The 21,714-nt window shown below is 37.5% G+C and overlaps 1 protein-coding gene across 1 annotated transcript in view; it reads right to left on the bottom strand.

The window, feature by feature from the left end:
• Positions 1-21,714, bottom strand: part of jak1 (Janus kinase 1) — a 108,845-nt gene that overhangs the window by 51,538 nt on the left and 35,593 nt on the right. The window contains exons 2-3 of the mRNA XM_039735943.1: positions 9,953-10,158; positions 3,456-3,579 (exon numbers count right to left, since the gene is read on the bottom strand). Of these exons, the coding sequence (XP_039591877.1) occupies positions 3,456-3,579; positions 9,953-10,151 (323 nt within the window). The 5' untranslated portion in view covers positions 10,152-10,158. The remainder of the gene's footprint in view (positions 1-3,455; positions 3,580-9,952; positions 10,159-21,714) is intronic.

The following is a 21,714-nucleotide window of genomic DNA, read 5'->3' as shown; positions in this document are numbered from 1 at the left end:
ATAATTGGTACATAGGTTTGTCAGTTATCACTCAAGGTGCTGAACTTGTGTGTACCCAGGATATAAAAATAATCAAACAGAAAAGGTAACCAGTTTTCTGTGCGCTGCAGACTCTCCTGCACACTTCTGTTAACACAACCTCAGCAAAGAAATAGAGTTAAGCACCTTTCACTGCTATAGAGAATTCAGGTGCTTTGACCTTAACACTAGAATTACCAGAGACTACGAAAAAACTCTTAGATCCGTCCCACCTTAAAATGCTTCGGCACCTTTCCGTCAGCATCTTTTGTCCTTTAAAATTATTGATAAGCAGCAAATAGCCTGCTATCACATCCCCCACCCCACACAGTTTGCTCAGCTCAAGTCTGTTTACCTGTATGTCAGTTGCTTAGAGTTGTATAAAGTGAGAAGTCAAGCAAAATGACACCTTTTATAAATACTATATCGTTATTTGGAACACTTGCATTTCATGTGTGTTCCGTGTCTACAACGATCTATGTAAACGCATCGTTAAAACAGAAACGTTTTTCATGTTTTAGTAATAACTGACAAAATAAAGACATGAAGTGTATAATGTGTGAAGCCTGAATTCCAAATATCAAAGAAACATTTTCACAAAAGGTACAAATATAATAGAACAAATGCGCTTCCATTCAAAAATATAACTGCAGAATAACAACCCGTGTTAGGGTGTGACATTGATGCGCAGTTGCTACAACAGCTTCGGTGGCGCAACGGTATGAACTGTTGACTGGTAATCAAAGTTTCATGGGTCCGGGATCAAACTCATAAATATATACACACATACATATTCATACACACACAAGCACACAGCTCAAAAAATTAAAGGAACACTTTTTAATGAGAGTACTGCATCAAGTCAATGAAACTTCTGGGATAATGATCTGGTCAGTTAAGTAGCAGAAGGGGTTGTTAATCAGTTTCAGCTGCTTTGGTGTTAATTAAATTAACAACAGGTGTACTAGAGGGACAACAGTGAGACAACCCCCAAAATAGGAATGGTTGAACAGGTGGAGGCCACTGCCATTTTTCCTTCCTCATCTTTTCTGACTGTTTCTTCACTAGTTTTGCAGTTGGCTACGGTCAGTGTCACTACTGGTAGCATGAGGCCATACCTGGACCTTACAGAGGTTGCACAGGTAGTCCAACTTCTCCAGGATGGCACATCAATACATGCCATCTCCAGAAGGTTTGCTGCGTATCCCAGCACAGTCTCAAGGGCATGGAGCAGATTCCGGAAGACACACAGTTACTCTAGAAGAGTTGGACAGGGCCGTAGAAGGTCCTTAACCCATCAGCAGGACCACTATCTGCTCCTCTGGGCAAGGAGGAACAGGATGAGCACACCCAGAACCCTACAAAATGATATCCAGCAGACCACTGGTGTGAATGTCTCTGACCAAACAATCAGAAAGACTTCATGAGGATGGCCAGAGGGCATGACATTCTCTGGTGGGCCCTGTGCTCACTGCCCGGCACCTCGATTGGCATTAGTAGTAGTGGTCACTCCCACTGAGTGAGCTTGGAGCGGGATTGACTGGAAGGCGGATGACTCTGCGCAAAAGGCCGCAGAAGGCAGCGGGAGTCAGGACTTGGGACAGGTATTCCTCAGTGTGGGCGCACTGGTTGCTGTGGATCCCAAGTTGCTGTCAGGAGGAACCTACCAGAGCCAGGGATCAGAGAGGTGAACTGAACAACTGAAGTTGGCAGGGTGAAGGTCAGCTGCAAGTAGGGAGACTCCCCTGTTGAGAAGCCCAGACGGGGGAAACAGGGGAGCCACAGGTAAAAGTCACCAGGCTCGTGTTGTTTTTAAAAGACTGTTTTAATGTGTTATTTTAACCTCATCGTTTTTAAGAAGACTTTTTTCTATTGTTTTTAACCTCCATGTTGCACAATTGTTTTTATGATTTATTGGAACTCTGGACACTGCACTTTATTTAATTTGAACATTGTTTTTGTTTTAATAAAAGCACTTTGCACTTTTTCACCATCCCCTTGCTATGTTGTTGCCTCACTGCTAAGCTCATCGGTAACATTACCGACAGTGACAGGTTCAAGGGCTCCCAGACAGAAGATGGGAGCATGGAGCGAACCCACATTGTCACATACCAGAATTGGCAGGTCCACCACTGGCGCCTTGTGCTTTTCACAGATGAGAGCAGGTTCACCCTGAGTATAAGTGACAGAATTGAAAGGGTCTGAAGAAGCCGTGGAGAACGTTATGCTGCCCGTGACATCGTTCTGCATGACCGGTTTGGTGCTGAGTCAGTGATGGTTTGGGGAGGCACATCCATGGAGGGACGCACAGACCTCTACAGGCTAGACAACGGCACCCCGACTGCCATTAGGTATCGGGATGAAATCCTTAGACCCATTGTCAGACCCTATGCTGGTATCCTGGTACACAACAATGCCCGGCATCATGAGGCAAGAGTATGCAGTCATTTCCTGGAGGATGAAGGAATTGATACCACTGACTGGCCCCCACGCTCACTCGCCTGACCTAAATCCAATAGAACACCTCAGGCACATTATGTTTGGGTCCATCCGACGTCACCTGGTTGCACCAGACAGTCCATGAGCTCAGTGATGCCCTAGTCCAGATCCAGGAGGAGATCCCCCCAGGATATCATCCATTGTCTCATTAGGAGCATAACCAAACCCTACCCAAAAAACATTGTCAGGCATGCATACAAGCACATGGGGGCCATACTGAGTACGATTTGGAGTTGCTGCAATGAAATTTAGGCAAAATGGACTAACCTGCAACTTCAATTTTTCACTTTGATTTTTGGGGTGTCTTTGAATTCAGCCTTCTGTAGGTTGATAATTTTAATTTCCATCAAACAATGTGGCATCCTTTCGTTCCTAACACATTACCATATCACTCCATATCAGTAGAGATAGCAAGCAGGACTTTTTTTCCATTGAGATATATATCCATCTTCTCTAATACAGTGAATTTAGAAATCATTCAGACACCTTTACTTACTGTACACTTTTTGTTGTAAATTAAACTAAGTGAATAAATTTGCCACTTTTGCCCATCAGTCTACTCTCAATGACCCACGACAATGGGATATCATATTGTCAGAATGATGGGTAAAATGTCAGTGAGCAGCATTAACAAGTATAATAGATAAAGCAGTAAAGTTATTTACATAGGGAGCTTGACCAAACAATGCATTTAACCAATTTTTTTTTAGTAACCAACAAACAAAATGTTAACTTTAATTAGGAAAAACACAAAACTGCATCCAGTTATTATTTTTAATACTTTTTAATGTGTTCTTTCATTCTTCCATCCTCCTTATTTCAATACTACATAAGAGAAATTTATACAGACAAACAAAATTCAATGATTAGTTTAAAACAATGCATAAAATCAATTTATTTGCTGAAGTTTACTTTCTAAGTGAGACTCTCACACTTACCTCATGCGATAATGCAATTTAACAGATTTGTTTTCATCAATCTCAAAGATGTGGTTTGGCGGGTACCACACATTTTTGCTCTCATCATAGAGTGCAAAGAGGTTGTAGCACAGTGGAGAAATATCTGTGGATGATAAGGAAAAAAAACAAAAAACAATGGCTTCAGGAATGGCTTCTGCATGTTGAATAAAGAAAAACTAATATTACAAAAATAAAAAGCTTTTAAAAGAGATGCATTCGAAAAATGATCCTAAAAACTGCTGTCAATATACCAAAGTCATGGCTGGAGTTGGGAATCAGCCTTTCGTTAATCAATATAACTTCAAAAATTTGTCCAAGAAACTAAAGTTAAAAAGTATACTGTATATCTGGACAAGACAGAATAAGTGGATCCCTGCTTCTGCCCTGCCTAAAATCCATTATGCATTTTAAACTAAGCCAAATAAACTTTACTGTCATTCCAGTCATTGACAAGTATACAGTGCAATGAATCAGCATTTCTTTTGAACCTTGGTGCTGCATACAGCATAAGGGGTATCTATGCAGAACTACACACAAGGCAAGTGTATAAAAAAGTGCAGGACTAGAACACTGTATACAGTGGTGTGAAAAACTATTTGCCCCCTTCCTGATTTCTTATTCTTTTGCATGTTTGTCACACAAAATGTTTCTGATCATCAAACACATTTAACCATTAGTCAAATATAACACAAGTAAACACAAAATGCAGTTTTTAAATGATGGTTTTTATTATTTAGGGAGAAAAAAATCCAAACCTACATGGCCCTGTGTGAAAAAGTAATTGCCCCCTGAACCTAATAACTGGTTGGGCCACCCTTAGCAGTAATAACTGCAATCAAGCGTTTGCGATAACTTGCAATGAGTCTTTTACAGTGCTCTGGAGGAATTTTAGCCCACTCATCTTTGCAGAATTGTTGTAATTCAGCTTTATTTGATGGCTCTCACTGTGGTTCGCTGGAGTCCCAAAGTTTTAGAAATGGCTTTATAACCTTTACCAGACTGAAAGATCTCAATTACTTCTGTTCTCATTTGTTCCTGAATTTCTTTTGATCTTGGCATGATGTCTAGCTTTTGAGGAGCTTTTGGTCTACTTCTCTGTGTCAGGCAGCTCCTATTTAAGTGATTTCTTGATTGAAACAGGTGTGGCAGTAATCAGGCCTGGGGGTGGCTACGGAAATTGAACTCAGGTGTGATACACCATAGTTAGGTTATTTTTTAACAAGGGGGCAATTACATTTTCACACAGGGCCATGTAGGTTTGGATTTTTTTTTCTCCCTAAATAATAAAAACCATCATTTAAAAACTGTATTTTGTGTTTACTTGTGTTATATTTGACTAATGGTTAAATGTGTGAAAATAAACTTAGCTTAACAGACAACGGCAGGGTTATTTGGTTCTGGTACTGGAAAGACTGCAGGTAATTACTATAACAAAACCTTAATTGATATTGTCCCTTACTGACCTTTTAAATAAACTTTTTCACTAAACTTCTCCTTTACCAGTTTCTATACAGTCTAGGTAAAGGTTACTCACAATATGAATTAAAGCAGAACATGAATACAACACATAGTTTCTCCTGTGATAAAAGTCTGCCATCTTCTCAAAGACAGAGTTCCAGTACAAGCCACTGCGACTAGGACACCAGATTATCACTGCACATTACCAGGTGCACTATTAAAATCCATTTCAGTCTTTGAGGCACAACTGAAACATGCAAATATAAATGAGTTTTGCTAAGCCAGTTTAAGCTTTAGCAGCTGTAATTAACATTACTGATGACCTTCTGGATATACAGTTGAAGTCAGAAGTTTCCATACACTTAGGGTGAATTCTTTAACACTAGAATTACCAAAGTCTACGAAAAAACGTGTAAACCCTGACCACCTTGAATCTGTTCACACCTCTCTGTCAGCATCTTTTGTGTTGTAAATGTGTCGATAAGCGTAAGCAGCAAGTAGCCTACTATACCCAACGCCACAGAAACAGCAAAAAGCTCTCCTAGCTCAAGCCTTATTTACTGGGAGTGAGGTACTAGGAGCTGTAGAGGGTAAATAATATATTGTTATTTGGAACACATGCATTTCATGTGTGTTCTGTGTCTACAAAGATCTATGCAAGATGACAGAAATGTTGAACACATACCTATAAGACAAATGTTTTTCATGTTTTAGTACTAACAACAAAATTTTGACATGAAGTGTCCAAATATCAAATAAGCACTTTCACAAAAGGTACAAGTATAACAAAACAAGTGTGCTTTTATTCAAGACTATAACTGAAGAAAAAGAAATCAGGTTAGTGTATGTCATTATTACGACTGTTTTGATAGTACAGCTGTAAGAACTGCTGACTCATAACCAACAGTTCACGCGTTTGAGCCTTGCCATGTCCCAAAGTAAACATTCCGAGTTGTGAGCTGCTCTTATTGTTACTATTATACAATAAGAACATACATTAGATTTGAGTCTGTAACAGCCGGTGTAAATGTATGGTGCTTGTAAAGGTTAGCATTTGTTTCTTATTCAGTTTTATTCCCTCAGTCGCGTTCACCCTCCCCCTGATCTGACACTGCTGTTTTCAAATAAAGATTCACTATAACAGAGGTGAACTCAGATGAGGGTTCTACAGCACAGAAAGAAAACAGAAGCCCTCCCTGCAAGAAACGTCCACTCACATATAAGAACGATGCAGCTGCACCAGGCATAAAGAGGGCACAGTTTGGATGCAGCAAGAGGTCCGGCATCATCCTGCCAGTCAGTCTTCCCACGCCTGTCTTTCAATGAAACAGCACGGCTTACAGAGCTCGCAAAAGTATCTTGCAAAGTCCAATTTGTGATTATGTTTACCCTCTAAAGCTCCCGGTATCTCATTCCTAGATAACCAAGGCTTGAGCTGGGAAGGTTTTTTGCCCTTCCTGCAGTGGTGGGGGGATGGGATACCAGGTTGCTTTGTGCTTTTGCTTATCGACACATTCACAACCCAAAAGACGCTGACAAAGAAGTGCGAATGGATTTAAGATGGGCCAGGTTTACAAGATTTTTCGTAGGCTTTGGTAATTCTAGTGTTAAAACTCACTTTATAACTCCTCCAAACAATTTATACTAACAAACCCCTACAGATTTTATTTTTTTCTCCAGCTTTTGGAGTTTTTTTTTGTTTTTTCTGTCCACCCTGGCCATCGGACCTTACTCTTATTCTATGTTAATTAATGTTGACTTATGTTTATTTTTTATTGTGTCTTCTATTTTTCTATTCATTTTGTAAAGCACTTTGAGCTACATTTTTTTGTATGAATATGTGCTATATAAATAAATGTTGATTGATTGATTGATTGAACTATACATTTGGCATATTGTTCAAGACATCTACTTTGTACAGGGAAAAAGACATTTTTTATAACATTGTTCACAAAGATTATTTCACTTTTTATTGATAATTTCACAATTCCAACAGCAGCAACACATGGCACCCGAACAGACTAGGACAAACTTTTAAACGGAGAGGTGTGTAGAAAAGAAAAAATTCCATCTTGAACCAGATTAGCATTGTATAGAACTACAATGAATGGCAAAAGAACCTGGGCTGGTGAGTCAGATGTTACTGGCAGAGAAATTGAGGATGTCACCAACCTTTCAAAATACCAATGCATTATTCACCAAGAGACACTTCATAGCAAAATTCTCAAAACTGGCCATGTCAATAACACTATAGTGAAAACTGCTAACTGTTAGAGCTCCTGTGTCTTATTTGTATGCCTCCTTGCTGTCATCCAACCTCGCTGCTGCACCTTCAAGCTGCAGTTCTCTTTTCTTATTTGTATGCCTTGCTGACATCGAACCTCACTACTGCACCTTCAGGTTGCCATTCTCTTTTCTACATTTTCAAGAACAATCTGTGCAAATGTTTGTTTTCACAAGTGAAGCTTAATGAATACCATTAATGCCACATTTCCGACAACCAGCTTCTTACTGAACTAGGAGTTCCTACAGCACAAGATATCAAGACAGACATCAATGAAATTACTTCATGCAATGGTCTCCAGTTTTCAACCTAAAGCCGCAAACAGCTAAAATTTATGAGTCAAGGTATAACATAAAACTAAAATCACAACCTATAAAAAAAAAAAAAGTACTGTTTCTTCATTAACATTATGTTACATTAATATATCTTTTTCTCTTCTGGCCTGTAATGAGAACAGAACATGCCTTTGGCCCACAGTGGGCAAAGCAGGAAACAACCATAGACAGGGCATCAATCAATCAAAGAGCCCATTCATACACACTCAGACTATTTTAGAATCTCCAAAGCAAGCGCAATAAACATCTGAAAAAGAAACACTGTATACCAAGAATACTAATACAGTGAAACAATAAATTTGACTTAAACACCAAACTTTTACGCATATTACACAAGTTCTAGCCAGAGGAGATGTCAAACTTGATGACTGAGTTGCACTTGATGAAGGAGTCTGATTAACGACTGCTGGTTTTTTGAAGATCAGCGAAAATTATGTATTTTATTTTGGTAATTCAAAAAAGATTTTTCACTTACAAATGTACTCCTGGAAACATCTACAAATAAAACACCTTGTTTAACAAGACAAAAGACAGTTTTCTGAAGAATAGTCTTAATATGTAGACTTCAAATTAATTGTGAAGTGAAACAATATTCATAAATTCAATAAAGAATTTTGAATGCAAGGTTTCATACACTGTGTGGCAAGCACAGCCCTTCAAAATTATAGGCCAAATTTAAGACATCAAGCCTCAATTTTGAGAAACGTTTCATCCTGGATAATGGAATTAACAGAAATGCCAGAAATCACTCAGACACATCTTGACATTCCAAACATAATGAAACTGCAATAAGTACACAAATAATTGATGACAAAAACAGGTAACTGTTTCTATAACAAGTCCATGATCTAAAGAAAGAAACAATAATCTAATGATAATGATTAATTTTCAGTAACTATTTAAATATTTACTGTTTTGTGCTTGATTTGATTTAATGCATATCTACCTAAGTATTGTGTCAAGAAAAAAATTTACACACAATCTATCAAATATGAGAGGGAACAGTAGCTGCACTAGTAGCATGTCCCCTTTCCACATATACTTCAGGCACTTGTAAGAAGGAAAATAGGGTAGTCCCTCAAAAAAAAAAAAAATAAAATAAGTGGAGTCTTAAATACAAATACTTAATTGATAAAAAATTTGCAATGAAGACAATGGTTAAATACTTTGGAAGTGTGGCATTAGTGGTTCAGGCTTTGGACTTCAAACCCTACTACTAACACTACATCACCATGAGAAAGTCATTTGACCTGCCTGTGCACCAATTGGAAAACCAAAAGAAATGTAACCAATTGTTTCATAAATGTTGCAAGTGGCCTTGGTTAAAGATGTCAGCCAATAAATAAATGTAAACACCACTAACTGTAAGGTATGTTAATTATGTTTGTATATATTACTGTTTGGACTACAAACTAGTCTATGTACAGAAAACTCACCTGATGGGACAGACCCATTGAAGTCCTTGAGTGACATGTGCTAAATATTACACAGTGCCTCTAAAAAGCATTCAACTCCTTGAAGTTTTCACATTTTATTGTTAAATGACATTGAACAGAAAAAGACTCTTTAATGCCAAAGTGAAGACAAATCTCACAAAGATGTATAAATTAAATTTGTATACAACAAAGAAACAGCTGTTGTGTTGGCCAAAGGTGTCTATACTAAATAATCGGTTGAAGGAGGTGAACACTCATGCAATGAATTATTCTTTGTTTGAAACCACTTTGCAGAGGTCTGTTTACATTTTAACTTAAAAAGTCCTTTCTGTTTATTAAGTGTCAAAAAAGCCAAAATAAATCTACTATGATCCAATGTTATATAACAAAAACTTCAAAGTGTTGACTATTTTTTTATTGAAAAAGTAAAAAAAGACAATTCAGACATTATGAATGAACTTGTGGATTTTGGAGTCCAACAATCACAAAATATATCAACTCAAGAACATATTTTGAGAAAGAATAGGAAACCATTTAACATCATAAGCCTGATTTTTAGCAAATAAATATGAAATACTGAAATTTGCAGAAGCAATTATGAAAAACTCATGTATGTAAACAAGACGAATAAAGGTGCTGATTTAACTATACAGTTAAATGTAATATTTTATTATAATAACAAAACCTGTTGAACATGCGTTGAGAGACTTCAGACACAAATCAGACATGCCAGCAGTGAGACTGAACTGCTTACTTAATTATGGTGAAACAGGAAGCAAAAAGACAACAGCATCTGATGCTATGCAAATACTTAAGAGCATGTTTTATTCATACAGGCTATCCAGCTGTACTTTAAGCAGAGGGTAGTTTGTTGTTAGACTTAGTTCAGGTTATATTATTTGGAAAAAATGTAGCTGAAAAGTAAAAAAAAAATATATATTTATGTATAAATAAAATACATACTGCATTTTTTGGCAGCGTCTGTGCAAAGATCTTCTGTTCTAAACGCTCCCTTTGAATAGCACAGGTGGTCAATGTTTGGCAGATAAATATGGATGTGTAGCCCTTTAGGGAAGGGAGGAATTAGTTCTTCATTCCTGCCAGACCGTCTCATCTTAATGCAGAGTGCATTACCAAATTCCATTGCAGAATTGTGCAACATTCAGATCCTGTTTAAAAAAAAAAAAAAAAAAGGTTAAAGGACTCTTGTAAACTTACTACATGCCAAAAACATAGCCAACTGGCACACACAACCAGCTCTAAGTTCACAATCCCAAAGTGCTTCATTAGTACCAAGTTACAGGTTAAGAAATTTTCTCAGGGTCACATCACAAAGAAAAGGTAAGAACCATTACTGAATATTTTAGGAGTCAATGACCATTACCTTAACCAAAACATCAATTTGACCATCTCAACTTTAACTTACGACTGCACAATTAATCTATATTAGTCACAATTATGACTGCCACGATACACTGATTATGAAAAGTGGTGATTAATACACTCCATTTATTGCTCCCACTCTGTCAGGAATTGAGATTTCTTAGTTGTAGACTACTCTAAACAAGAAAGCACAAATACATTCACTAAGAGCAAGTACATCTGGGAATCAGAGGTGCTGACATATAAATAATTACAGTTGACCGTGCTGAATGCATTTAAGAATCTGATAAATATCAAAAGTATACAATTCATTCTCATGCATGTGGCAGCCTCCAGAAAAGTTTAGAAGTAATACTGATCTCACACTTTCTAGTTTTAGTGCTAAAATGAAGAGAATTGTTTGTAATTTGGAACTGGTTTGTTTTGTGTAGCAATTGTGTTGATCAAAAAAAGCATATCGCTGCAGCAAGCAAGCAAACTTCCATTCATCTTTCTACACTCCAGGCACATAGTTCACTATAAAGTGTGAATAATTTGTTGTTAGGTCAGTGACGCAGATGAACATTGACTGTTCACAGGATAATGCGGGTCCATATACAGCAGGCTTTCAAAAGCAAATTTAGGATAAAGAAACCATCTCACATTATTTTATAAAAGACAAGGCTCTGAATAAAATTGTTTTTCCAATTGCACTGCCTTTACCTTATTCAAATTTTACAAATGGATCTGAGACAAGCATCGTTTTATTCGGCACTACCAACTTGTGCTAAGTTTAACTATAGTAGCATGCGTAAGTATGTGATGCTTGCAACGCTGCTTTCTTGAAATAAGTGAGCCTTTTATTAAAATATTTTCCACGTGAGCAGCAACACAACTGTTCAAGACCCGAGTCCAGAGCTTTAGCAGCATTTAACTGTGTGCTACCATCTACATGCTTCTAGAGCTTGCTATAAATTAATGCATTTAATACTTTTACATACATGTAAAATAAAAAATGAAAACTTTCAGGTTGTTTTTACAACCTGTTTCAATTCCTAATCTTGCATAACTGTTACTTAAGATTTTATTATGTACTTTAATTTTTACACATACAACGGCACACAAAAGTCTAGGCACCCCAAGATATTTGAAGTCTCAGGTAACTTTTCTCAAGGCCTCAGACCTTCATTAGCTCATTAGAGCTATGGTTTGTTCACAGCCATCATTAGGAAACCTTAGGTGATGCACACTGCAAAACTGTATAAATTCTCTGACTCCTCAAACCTTGTCCCAATCAGCAGCAGCCATGGGCTCTTCTAAGAAGCTGCATAGCACTCTAAAAAAATAAAGTAATTGATCCTCACAAAGCAAAAGAAGTCTATTAGAAGACAGCAAAGTGATTTCAGGTCTTTGTTTCCTCAGTTCAAATTATTGAACTATATATATATATATAAGAAATGGCAGTTAACAGGAACATTGGAGGGGATATTGAGGTCTGGAAGACCAAGAGAACTTTCTAAAAGAACTGCATGTTATATTGCTGGAAAGGCAAATAAAAACTCGGTTTGACTTCAAAAGACTTTCAGGACTTTTTAGGAGTGGACTCTGGAGTGGTGGTGCACTGTTCTACTGTGCAGCAACACCTGAAAAAAATATGACCTTCATGTCTAGTAGAGTCAGCAGAAGAAAACCTGTCCAGCATCTTAGCCACAAAATTCAGAGCCTTTAGTTTACAAATGAACACCTAAACAAGCCTAATTAATTTTGGAAACAAATCCTGTGGAATGATGAAATCAAAATAGATCTGTTTGGCCACAATGTGCAAAGGTATGCTTGGAGAAAAACAAGGTGCCAAATCAGAGGAAAATAACACATTTTCAACTATTAAACATGGCTGTGGATCGATCATTATTTAGGCTTGTGTTACAGCCACTGGCACAGGGAATGTGTCACTGAATTACAAAAACACAAATAATATTTTAATAAGTATGTTGTATTTGTATTGTGAAAATAAAGAAACAATATTAAAACGTTTTTTTAATTTTCAACCAGTCCACCAATTAATTTCAAATTAAAAAATGTTTATATTGTACCCTGCCAAATGACATTTCCATTGGCCTGTATGTATACAGAATACAGTATAAGCAGTTGGTAAGGCAAAGTACACATTTCACTGTAGTGCTGTTAACTGAAATCAATTATCAAAGGCAATAACTGTCAATTGTTAAGTTTGTCACTGTCCTGCACAACTACTTTAACTATTCATTCAGAACTGTAGCTTAAATAAGAGTCCAACAGCTGTAGGACAAACCTTCCAAAATAATATTGGTGAAAAAAGCAACTGATTTCTCCTGAGAGATAATCCATTAATATAAGCATAGACAGTATATGATTAAAGTGTATAGTTTACTTATCAATCACTACTACTGCTATTAAGTGCTAAATGCAATACATTTTAGATAGATAGACTGACATTTCTTCAATGCTGTGGTTGGAATATCACAGCAACATAATGTGCTTGAGACAGACACTTTTAAAATGTGCCAGTAATTCCTGTATGCACACTGGAAGAGGGTTCCAAGTAAAAGAATAGGAAACACACATAAGGGAGCAAGCAAATAAAGAAAACCAATAAAAAAGTAACTATATTTAATAAAAACAGACCTTAGTGGCCCTCAATTTCAATAAAAAGTCATAAATACAATTTCTAAGCACAAAAAATAAAGAATACAAATGCATTGCAAACATAAGTTTGACATCATTATCTTAAAAGTTCCAAACCAAACATAAAAATGTATGGATTCAATAAAGGACTTGTAAAACAATGGCATTAAAGTTTAATGCTCTTTAATTTCTAGCCTTTTGTCAATGATAAACCCCTTGTATTTAAAGTGCTCAACCACAGTCACATTATGCTCTTGTATTGTCTAGAGTGGAAAATGAGGTTAACAGCAAATCCACAGCACATTGCCTAGTTTTACTAATACTTAGCTGTAAGCAGGAACATTCACACTGCTTAAAGTGATTAACAGTTCAATAGCCCGCTATCCTATCTTGTTAAACATCATTTGAATGCTATAGAATATGCCCATTTTCATGTAAATCCTGACAGACACCCAGAACACAAAGTAAACAGAAGAGGAGACGCATAGAAGCCATGAAGTGATGCATAACACAAAGGGAGTGAATAGGACCAACTACCATTCAGTCAGTGTGGTTACATGCATACACAAAACCGGGATAAGGTGAGTAACCCAGTTAAAATAGAAACCTGCCTTTAAAAAGGCATAGGTTTAAAAACTGTTTACCTGCACAAGTAAGCTTCTGGAGTTCTCCTTTGGCAAAATGTTCCAACGTCATTAAACTGCGCGGAAAATTAGTTAAAACATCTCATCATCAGTCTCCACGACTGCTAAAGACTTGACTTGACTGACTCATCAGTAATTCTCCAACTTCCCGTGTAGGTAGAAGACTAAAATTTGGCAGGCTCATTCCTTACAGCTTACTTACAAAAGTTGGGCAGGGTTCATTTCAAAATTCTACGCGTAATGGTCATAACTGCTAAAAGTGTGTGCAAAGCCATGCACAGGCGAACAGAGTGCAGCAGGCACGTGCAGACTACAAAATTCTCAACTGTAACTTAGGATTTACATGGCCAAACAAATAGTTTACTCTTGAGAAATCTGTGTGTGCTAACCCAGTTGCTCTAATTATAAAAATGATTTTAAAAAAGGGATGCACTGGTCAGGTTTTCTTAAGGCCAGTACCAATCACCAATTTCATGTTACTGCATTGGCCGATTCAGATTTTTTTTTTTTTTTCTTTGAAATTGTCTAGGCTAATGGTTCAATAATCATAAAAATATAAAAAATAAATACAATTTCTTCAAAATATGCACTTCAATAAAATATGTACAAAAATATCTATCCATAATACATACATAACATTATTTTTTTATTACCAGCCGTGATACTGTTTATTTTTTCTGTAATGTATTTGAAATAAAGTTTAATTTAAAAAATTGCATTCAGCAGTTCTCTAACAAAAATATATATTCACATAAACAGTTAATTGATATTGGTAAACAAGCACTGTTTAAATGTAAATGTACATGCACTTGTAGGATTTAATAATTTTTAATTGCACCAAAGCTTTTTTTTGCCATTATAATAAAGATTTACATATTTATACAGGTATCCCCTTCAGCACAGCAGGTAGATATTCATTATTCTTGAGTTGTAATTCTAAACATGGATTACCATTTTAAAACTGCACAGAACAAACAGAATAGAGATCTTTAAATATGCCACAAATGTATGAAATGTTCATAAGATTAGTTTATTAAAAAGATACAAGGCTAACAAGTTATGGTGTTAAGCTAATAAGCCTGTTTATTTACTAAGCAGAAATTTCAAATTCTTTTTCTTTCCCCATTAAAATGTAAACTGCTGTACTTAACACAAGCTAGCAGTTAAGACAAATAGTGCCCCATTTTAATCAAATGACAAAATATTCATTAAAGTAGCTTCTCTTGCAGTTGTCCAATTGCATAGGAGGACTTCTTCAGTTTATTCTTAGCTTATTACTCCGCTTTCTTTAATAACTGCTGAAGGCCTGTGCGTTGGAGCTGGGGAGTCCTCTACAGCACATCTTCAACCTGAGCCTGGAACAGGGGAGAGTCCCGAGGCTTTGGAAAACATCTTGTATCACCCCAGTCCCAAAGGTATCACACCCCAGTGAGCTGAATGACTTCCGGCCTGTCACTCTGACGTCACATGTGATGAAGACCATGCAGCGGCTGCTGCTTTACCCCCAGAGGCCACAGGTCCGCCACGCCCTCGACCCTCTGCAGTTTGCATACCAGGAGAAGGTGGGAGCAGAAGATGCCATCATCTATATGCTACACCGATCCCACTCCCACTTGGACAGAGGCAGTGGTGCTGTAAGAATTATGTTTTTGGCCTTCTCTAGCACCCTTAACACCATCCAACCTCTGCTCCTTAGAGACAAGCAGACTGAGATGGGAGTAGATTCATACCTTGTGGCATAGATTGTAGACTGTCTTACAGACAGACCTCAGTATGTGTCTCGGGAACTGCAGGTCTGACACTGTGGTCAGCAATACAGGAGCGCCGCAGGGGACTGTACTTTCTCCGGTCCTGTTCAGCCAACATACATCAGACTTCCAATACAACTCGGAGTCCTGCCACGTGCAAAAGTTCACTGATGACACTGCTATCGTGGGCTGCATCAGGAGTGGGCAGGAGGAGTATAGGAAGTTAATCAAGGACTATGTTAAATGGTGCGACTCAAAATACTTACACCTGAACACCAGCAAGACCAAGGAACTGGTGGTGGATTTTAGGAGGTCCAGGCCCCTCATGGACCCCTTGATCATCAGAGGTGACTGTGCAGAGAGTGCAGACCTATAAATACCTGGGAGTGCAGCTGGATGATAAATTGGACTGGACTGCCAATACTGATGCTCTGTGTAAGAAAGGTCAGAGCCGACTACACTTCCTTAGAAGTCTGACGTCCTTCAGCATCTGCAATAAGATGCTGCAGATGTTCTACCAGACGGTTATGGCGAGTGCCCTCTTCTACGCGGTGGTGTGCTGGGGAGGCAGCATAAAGAAGGAGGACACCTCACACCTGGACAAACTTGTGAGGAAGGCAGGCTCTATTGTAGGAATAAAGCTGGACAGTTTAACATTCGTGGCAGAATGATGGGCACTGAGTAGACTCCTGTCAATCTTGGATAAACCATTGCAGCCACTAGACAGGATCATATCCAGGCAGAGGAGCAGCTTCAGCGACAGACTGCTGTCACCATCCTGCTCCACTGACAGACTGAGAAGACCCCACACTATGCGACTCTTCAATTCCACCCGGGGGTGGGGTGGGGTTGGAGGGTGGTTAAACATTGACATTATTCAAAGTTAGTTTCCGTTTTTACCTGCATTTTTATTACTCTTTAATTTAATATTGTTTTTTGTATCACTATGCTGCTGCTGGATTATATGAATTTTCCCTTGGGATTAATAAAGCATCGATCTAAAAGAAAATATTCTTGCAAGCCTTGACTTGCTGCTCTTTGTTTGCATCACATTAATTTCGCTACTAAAAAATAAAAGATGTGCACTTGCTCAACTGCCATAATATCTTGTGTAAATGAGCACTGTAACTAATCTATACTAATAAAAGGCAAAGACTTGACTTGACTGACTCATCAGTAATTCTCCAACTTCCCGTGTAGGTAGAAGGCTGAAATTTGGCAGGCTCATTCCTTACAGCTTACTTACAAAAGTTGGGCAGGTTTCATTTCAAAATTCTACGCGTAATGGTCATAACTGGAAGCTATTTTTCTACATATACTGTAATGGACTTCAGCTCATGGCCGTGGGGGGCGGAGTTGCGTCTGACATCATCATGCCTCCCACGTAATCACGTGAAATGACTGTGAACAGCTACTGCAGAAACAAAGCACGGTCTGAACCGTAGGTTTAAATTAAGTTCATAGACACATTCCCGCTGCCGTTTCTCATGCCTACGACCAATGTGGTATTCGTGAGATACAAGTTGAATGAAAAGACACGAGGTAATCATGTGAAATGACTGTGAACAGCTACTGTGGAAACAAAGCACGGTGTGAACCGTAAGTTTAAATTAAGTTTATAGACACACTCCCGCTGCCGTTTGTCATGCTTACGACCAATGTGGTATTCGTGAGATACAAGTTTAATGAAAAGACACGAGGTATAAACGAGACTTTGGATCACTTTGTAACGGAGTTAAAATTGCTGTAGCAATAAACTTTTAAGTGCTGGGTCTTAGCTAACATTAAATAAACCTGTTGACATTGCGAGATTGCACGAGCACAGCTGAGAAGCTTCGATGCATGTACTCCGAGCGTCTCACGTCAAATGACTTTGCAGGACTGAAAAACATAAAATTAAGTTCATACACACGCTACCGCTAAATGTTCACAGGCAATTTCCACAATTTAATTCCGGGAATGCCTGTTAAACATCTTAGATTCACGAGTACCGATCTGGGTGGTGAACACTTCGATGAATGAAACCTGTTATCTTTACAGCGATTGACAAACACAGAATGTAACTTGAACACAACACATCCTCCAAATACGAACCTGATTGCAAGAAATAATGATAATCAAATCCTTGATGACAGCAACACTCATAACGGTCACAAAACTATTACTTTGACAATCATGTTACGTTATTTTTAAAATATGTTTCCTTTTCTTTTTCATTACTTCTTTAACACACTACTTCTCCGCTGCGAAGTGCGGGTATTTTGCTAGTTTACAATAAAACCTAGAAAAGCAAGGGTTAAAAGGACCCCTTTTTTTTTTGATTAGCCAGTTTACTGATCATTGATCAGAGTCTTTTATAATTAAAATAAGCCACCAACCAATCGGGGCATCTCTAATTTACAAGGCATTTTAGAAATCAGGTTTCTGTGAATAACCAGGTGATTAAAGCGCATGTAAACGCACTTCATAATGCTTTGCATCCTGTTAAATCCCCAACACACTACACAAGATTTTATTTACATAATCTAAGCCCATCTCGGCACATTCCCATAAATTTCATACATGCAGTTTGAAATCTCCAGTGGCTCAGTCGGAACAGTCAGGCAAGTGTCTTAAGTCAAAGGGCTGCTATGTTTCTGCGATTCCAACAGATGGCACAATCAGAAACATTAACACTGCATTTACAAATCAACAGAGACATATGCATTGCATGACTCACTGAAAAATATTAGCACTGAGGTTTTAACTCATCTTAGGACAGGTAGCACAGCTAGTTGTAAATAAAACATTTACCAAATAATGAGGAGGGTAAAAAAAAAGCGGTCTTCCTTGGTCAACTTGTTGTCATCATGACTTTTTCAAAGATAAATAGCGAAAAAATGTAGTGATAGGATGTTTGCTATTAGCAAGTAAATAAAGAAAATGGATTAAAAAATTTAACAAAAATAGCACAATTTTCTTGTAATTTAATAAATGTATGCTTTAGGAAGACACTTATTTGATAAACTGAAGCCATTCACAGAGACTTGTGCTTTCATTTTTTTTTTCTTTTAAACTTCCTTGCTGTCTTCATAGTACTACAGGAAGGCGTTCATAGAATTAATGCAGCTCAAAATCTACTGGGAAGAGACCGATTTATATCATGCAAGCTCTTCCTGTAAATGTAGGAGATTTCAGCCTTCACTATGAACATGCAAAAACCAAATGAATTCAAAGGGTTCACCACAATGAGTTGGAATGCCAGCTTCCAGCTAAAATGAGCAAGACCTTACTCCAGTTTAATCATTCTTACAGTAAAGAGACTATACACTGTATAGTTTTCACTTATGTTTGCTTCTTAGCCATTGGGCTGTACAACACAAATAAGTGCTTGTTATTTATTTTGTTTTCCGCTCCTAAAACACTGCAGGTGATAAGACAAAATAATGAAAAAATATTTTGATGAAGAAAAATTCTTCCATCCAATTTGTGTAACTTGTTTTTTTCTTTTTTTTAAGGAAACAAGGAGAAGCAGAAAATGTGTCAACAGGACAAGGTAAGAAACAATGCTGAGCCAGCACAAATATTCACATACCCATACTTTATATTAAAGATGGCTGAAGGATACATAACACATCATTAATTAAAACTTAAAAACACACCAAAGAAACACATAAGGAATATGGAAGGTGGCAAAAAGTATGATCCTGCAATACAGTGCAGTCTTGTGGTAAAATTTACAGTACAAAATATGGGTGTCACAAGAATCAATTTTTTGGGTACCAACTCAATATCAAAGTTTCTAAAACTTAACAGTTCTACAGTAGTTACTTTTCAGTATTGGTAGTACAAGGGACATTGGTACTGTACTCATGCGTGACTGCATGTAAATGAATTACTTTAGACGGCATAGTAATAAATGAGAAAATCAGGAGTAACAGTTTATAAAGAAATGGGTCATAGCTTTAATGATACAGCACTACATCAACACATGTAACAAGTCATATCGGGAAGCACTTTGAATTTAAGACAGGGAAACTGCAGATATACTTTTTATTTTTTTAACAAAAGGCAAGGGACACACACACAAACAGGTTCTCATTATTGCCACTATTATTCCATTATGGAGTTAGTTCAGAAATCAATCTGTGCATGCTTCGAGAACAAAATAACATTACCATTATAACATTACAGGTAAGGTGTAACGCATCTGCAAGAGGACATAAAAGGATAACAAGATTAATAGTATTAAAAAGTGTCCAACAGACACCCTATAAATGAACGGAGGCTTTGTTATCATTTACTGATTATTATGAGCACATCTGTTATAACCTGTGTATGCAGTTCGTGGTTATAAAGGTGGGGACCTCAGATGCATCCACAGTTACACATAAAGGGCTGCTGGAATGTGGGAGGACTGGCAGTGCTAACAACAGTTATAGCAAGAAAACACTGAGGCAAGATTCAAACAAAGTGGCTATTTTCTACACCAACGATGACTTAAGCTGCTCCATTTGTTAATGGCATGATTAATTGTGACATTTAAAATTTTATTTAATTTGACTCATCTGATAAATAATACTCTATAGCAGGCATGTCAAACTGAGGGTCGCCCGAGGGCAACATGGGTCACATTTGTGTCGTCATGAGGGTCACACACAACAACTAATTGAAGTCATTTAATAAAAATTATTGCAGAATATTTTTATTACTTAAACTTAGAAACGTACTATGTGCATACAAATGGTTTAGTGGCTAGCCAAATTCATGAATGCAAGGTAATGAAGTAGTTTAATGAAAGAAAAAAAAACGGAGTTTAAAACAGCAACATAGACTTGTATGCAACAGCAACAAATACACTGTACAAAAATTACAACAGTTCAAAATGAACACATTTATTTACGACTGTTCAATCATTTTTAGTGTTTTGTCCTGAGGCTTGATACCTCTTTTTAATGACAATTCTTGGTATATCTGGCTGAAAAGTCTGTGCAGTTCCGACTTTGATCAGAGATGACAAGTGTTGATCGGTCAGCCTTGTTCTCTGAGCAGTTTTTGTTGATTTCATGAAGGAAAATAACTGTTTACACACATAAGTAGAACCGAACTTTGCCATAATCTTTGTGGCAACCTTTTCAGGAAGGTATGAAAAGAAACCAGGTATCCCCACTTCAAGATACTTTGCTCTGAGTGTAGAATCCGACTGCATTTCTAATAGTTCCATCTGCAGACAACATCAAAGGCGAATGGTGCAGAGAATAATGCAAAGTGGTGTTCAAAAGATGAGAAATCACGAAATCTTTACTGAAATTCCTTTGATAATTCCAGGTGACTGTCATACTTAGCAAAGGTAAGTACAGACTCAGTATTGGCAGTGTTTTTCAGCTCTTTGCACTTGAAAATGAACTAAAATTTTCATTTGAGAACTCTGACTTCCATAAGCTTAGTTTTGCAATGAAGCACTTGATGTCATCATACAACCGAGTGATGGGTTTGTTTTTACCTTGTAGTTTCAAATTAAGATCAGTTAGTTGTGCAGTAATGTCCACAGCAAAAGCCAGATCCTGGAGCCAACTTTCATCTTTTGTTTCATCTGTGTTTTGACTTTTCATTTCCAAAAACATAATTATTTCTTGTCTCAACAAATAAAATCTTTTCAGCACTTTGTGACATGACAACCAGCGGACTTCTGTGTAGAATGGAACATCTGTGAACTGATTATCTATATCTTCCAACACCTGCCTGAATTGACGGTGGTTGAGAGCACGGCCCCTGATATAGTTCACTGTCTTTGTGACCAAACTAAGCACATGATCCAATTTTAAAATCTTTGAACAAATTTTGCTGATGAATAATGTAGTGAAAATGTGTAAATGATGAATCTGGATGCGAGTTTTCTGTTTTTGCTCGTAACTTGGCAGCAACATCAATTATGTCTGCCACCCATATTCACAGCACCGTCTGTAGATAAGCATGCAAGTTTACTCAAATCCCAACCGTAGTCATGCAGAACCTGCTCGACCTTCTCAAAGATGTCCTGGCTTCTTGTAGTGTCATGCATGGGGATCAGTTCAATCAGTTCTTCATAAATATTAAATTCACTGTCACAGGCCCTGATGAAAACCGCAAGCTGTGCTACTCCAGTGATGTCAATGGTCTCATCAATAGCAAAAGAAAAATGTTCAAATCTTGATGATGCGGCCTTCAACTGTTGTTTCAAATCACCTGACATTTCATCAACCCATTCAGCAACAGTGTTCCTGGCTAATGAAATATCTTTGAATAAGTGTGCTTTCTCCGGACACACAATTTGAGCCATTTTTACAAG

This window comes from Polypterus senegalus, chromosome 14 (assembly GCF_016835505.1).
Source record: "Polypterus senegalus isolate Bchr_013 chromosome 14, ASM1683550v1, whole genome shotgun sequence".
Taxonomy (NCBI): Eukaryota; Metazoa; Chordata; class Cladistia; order Polypteriformes; family Polypteridae; genus Polypterus; species Polypterus senegalus.
The sequence above is the reverse complement of the archived record's forward strand: the minus strand, read 5'-3'. Positions and strand labels throughout refer to the sequence as shown.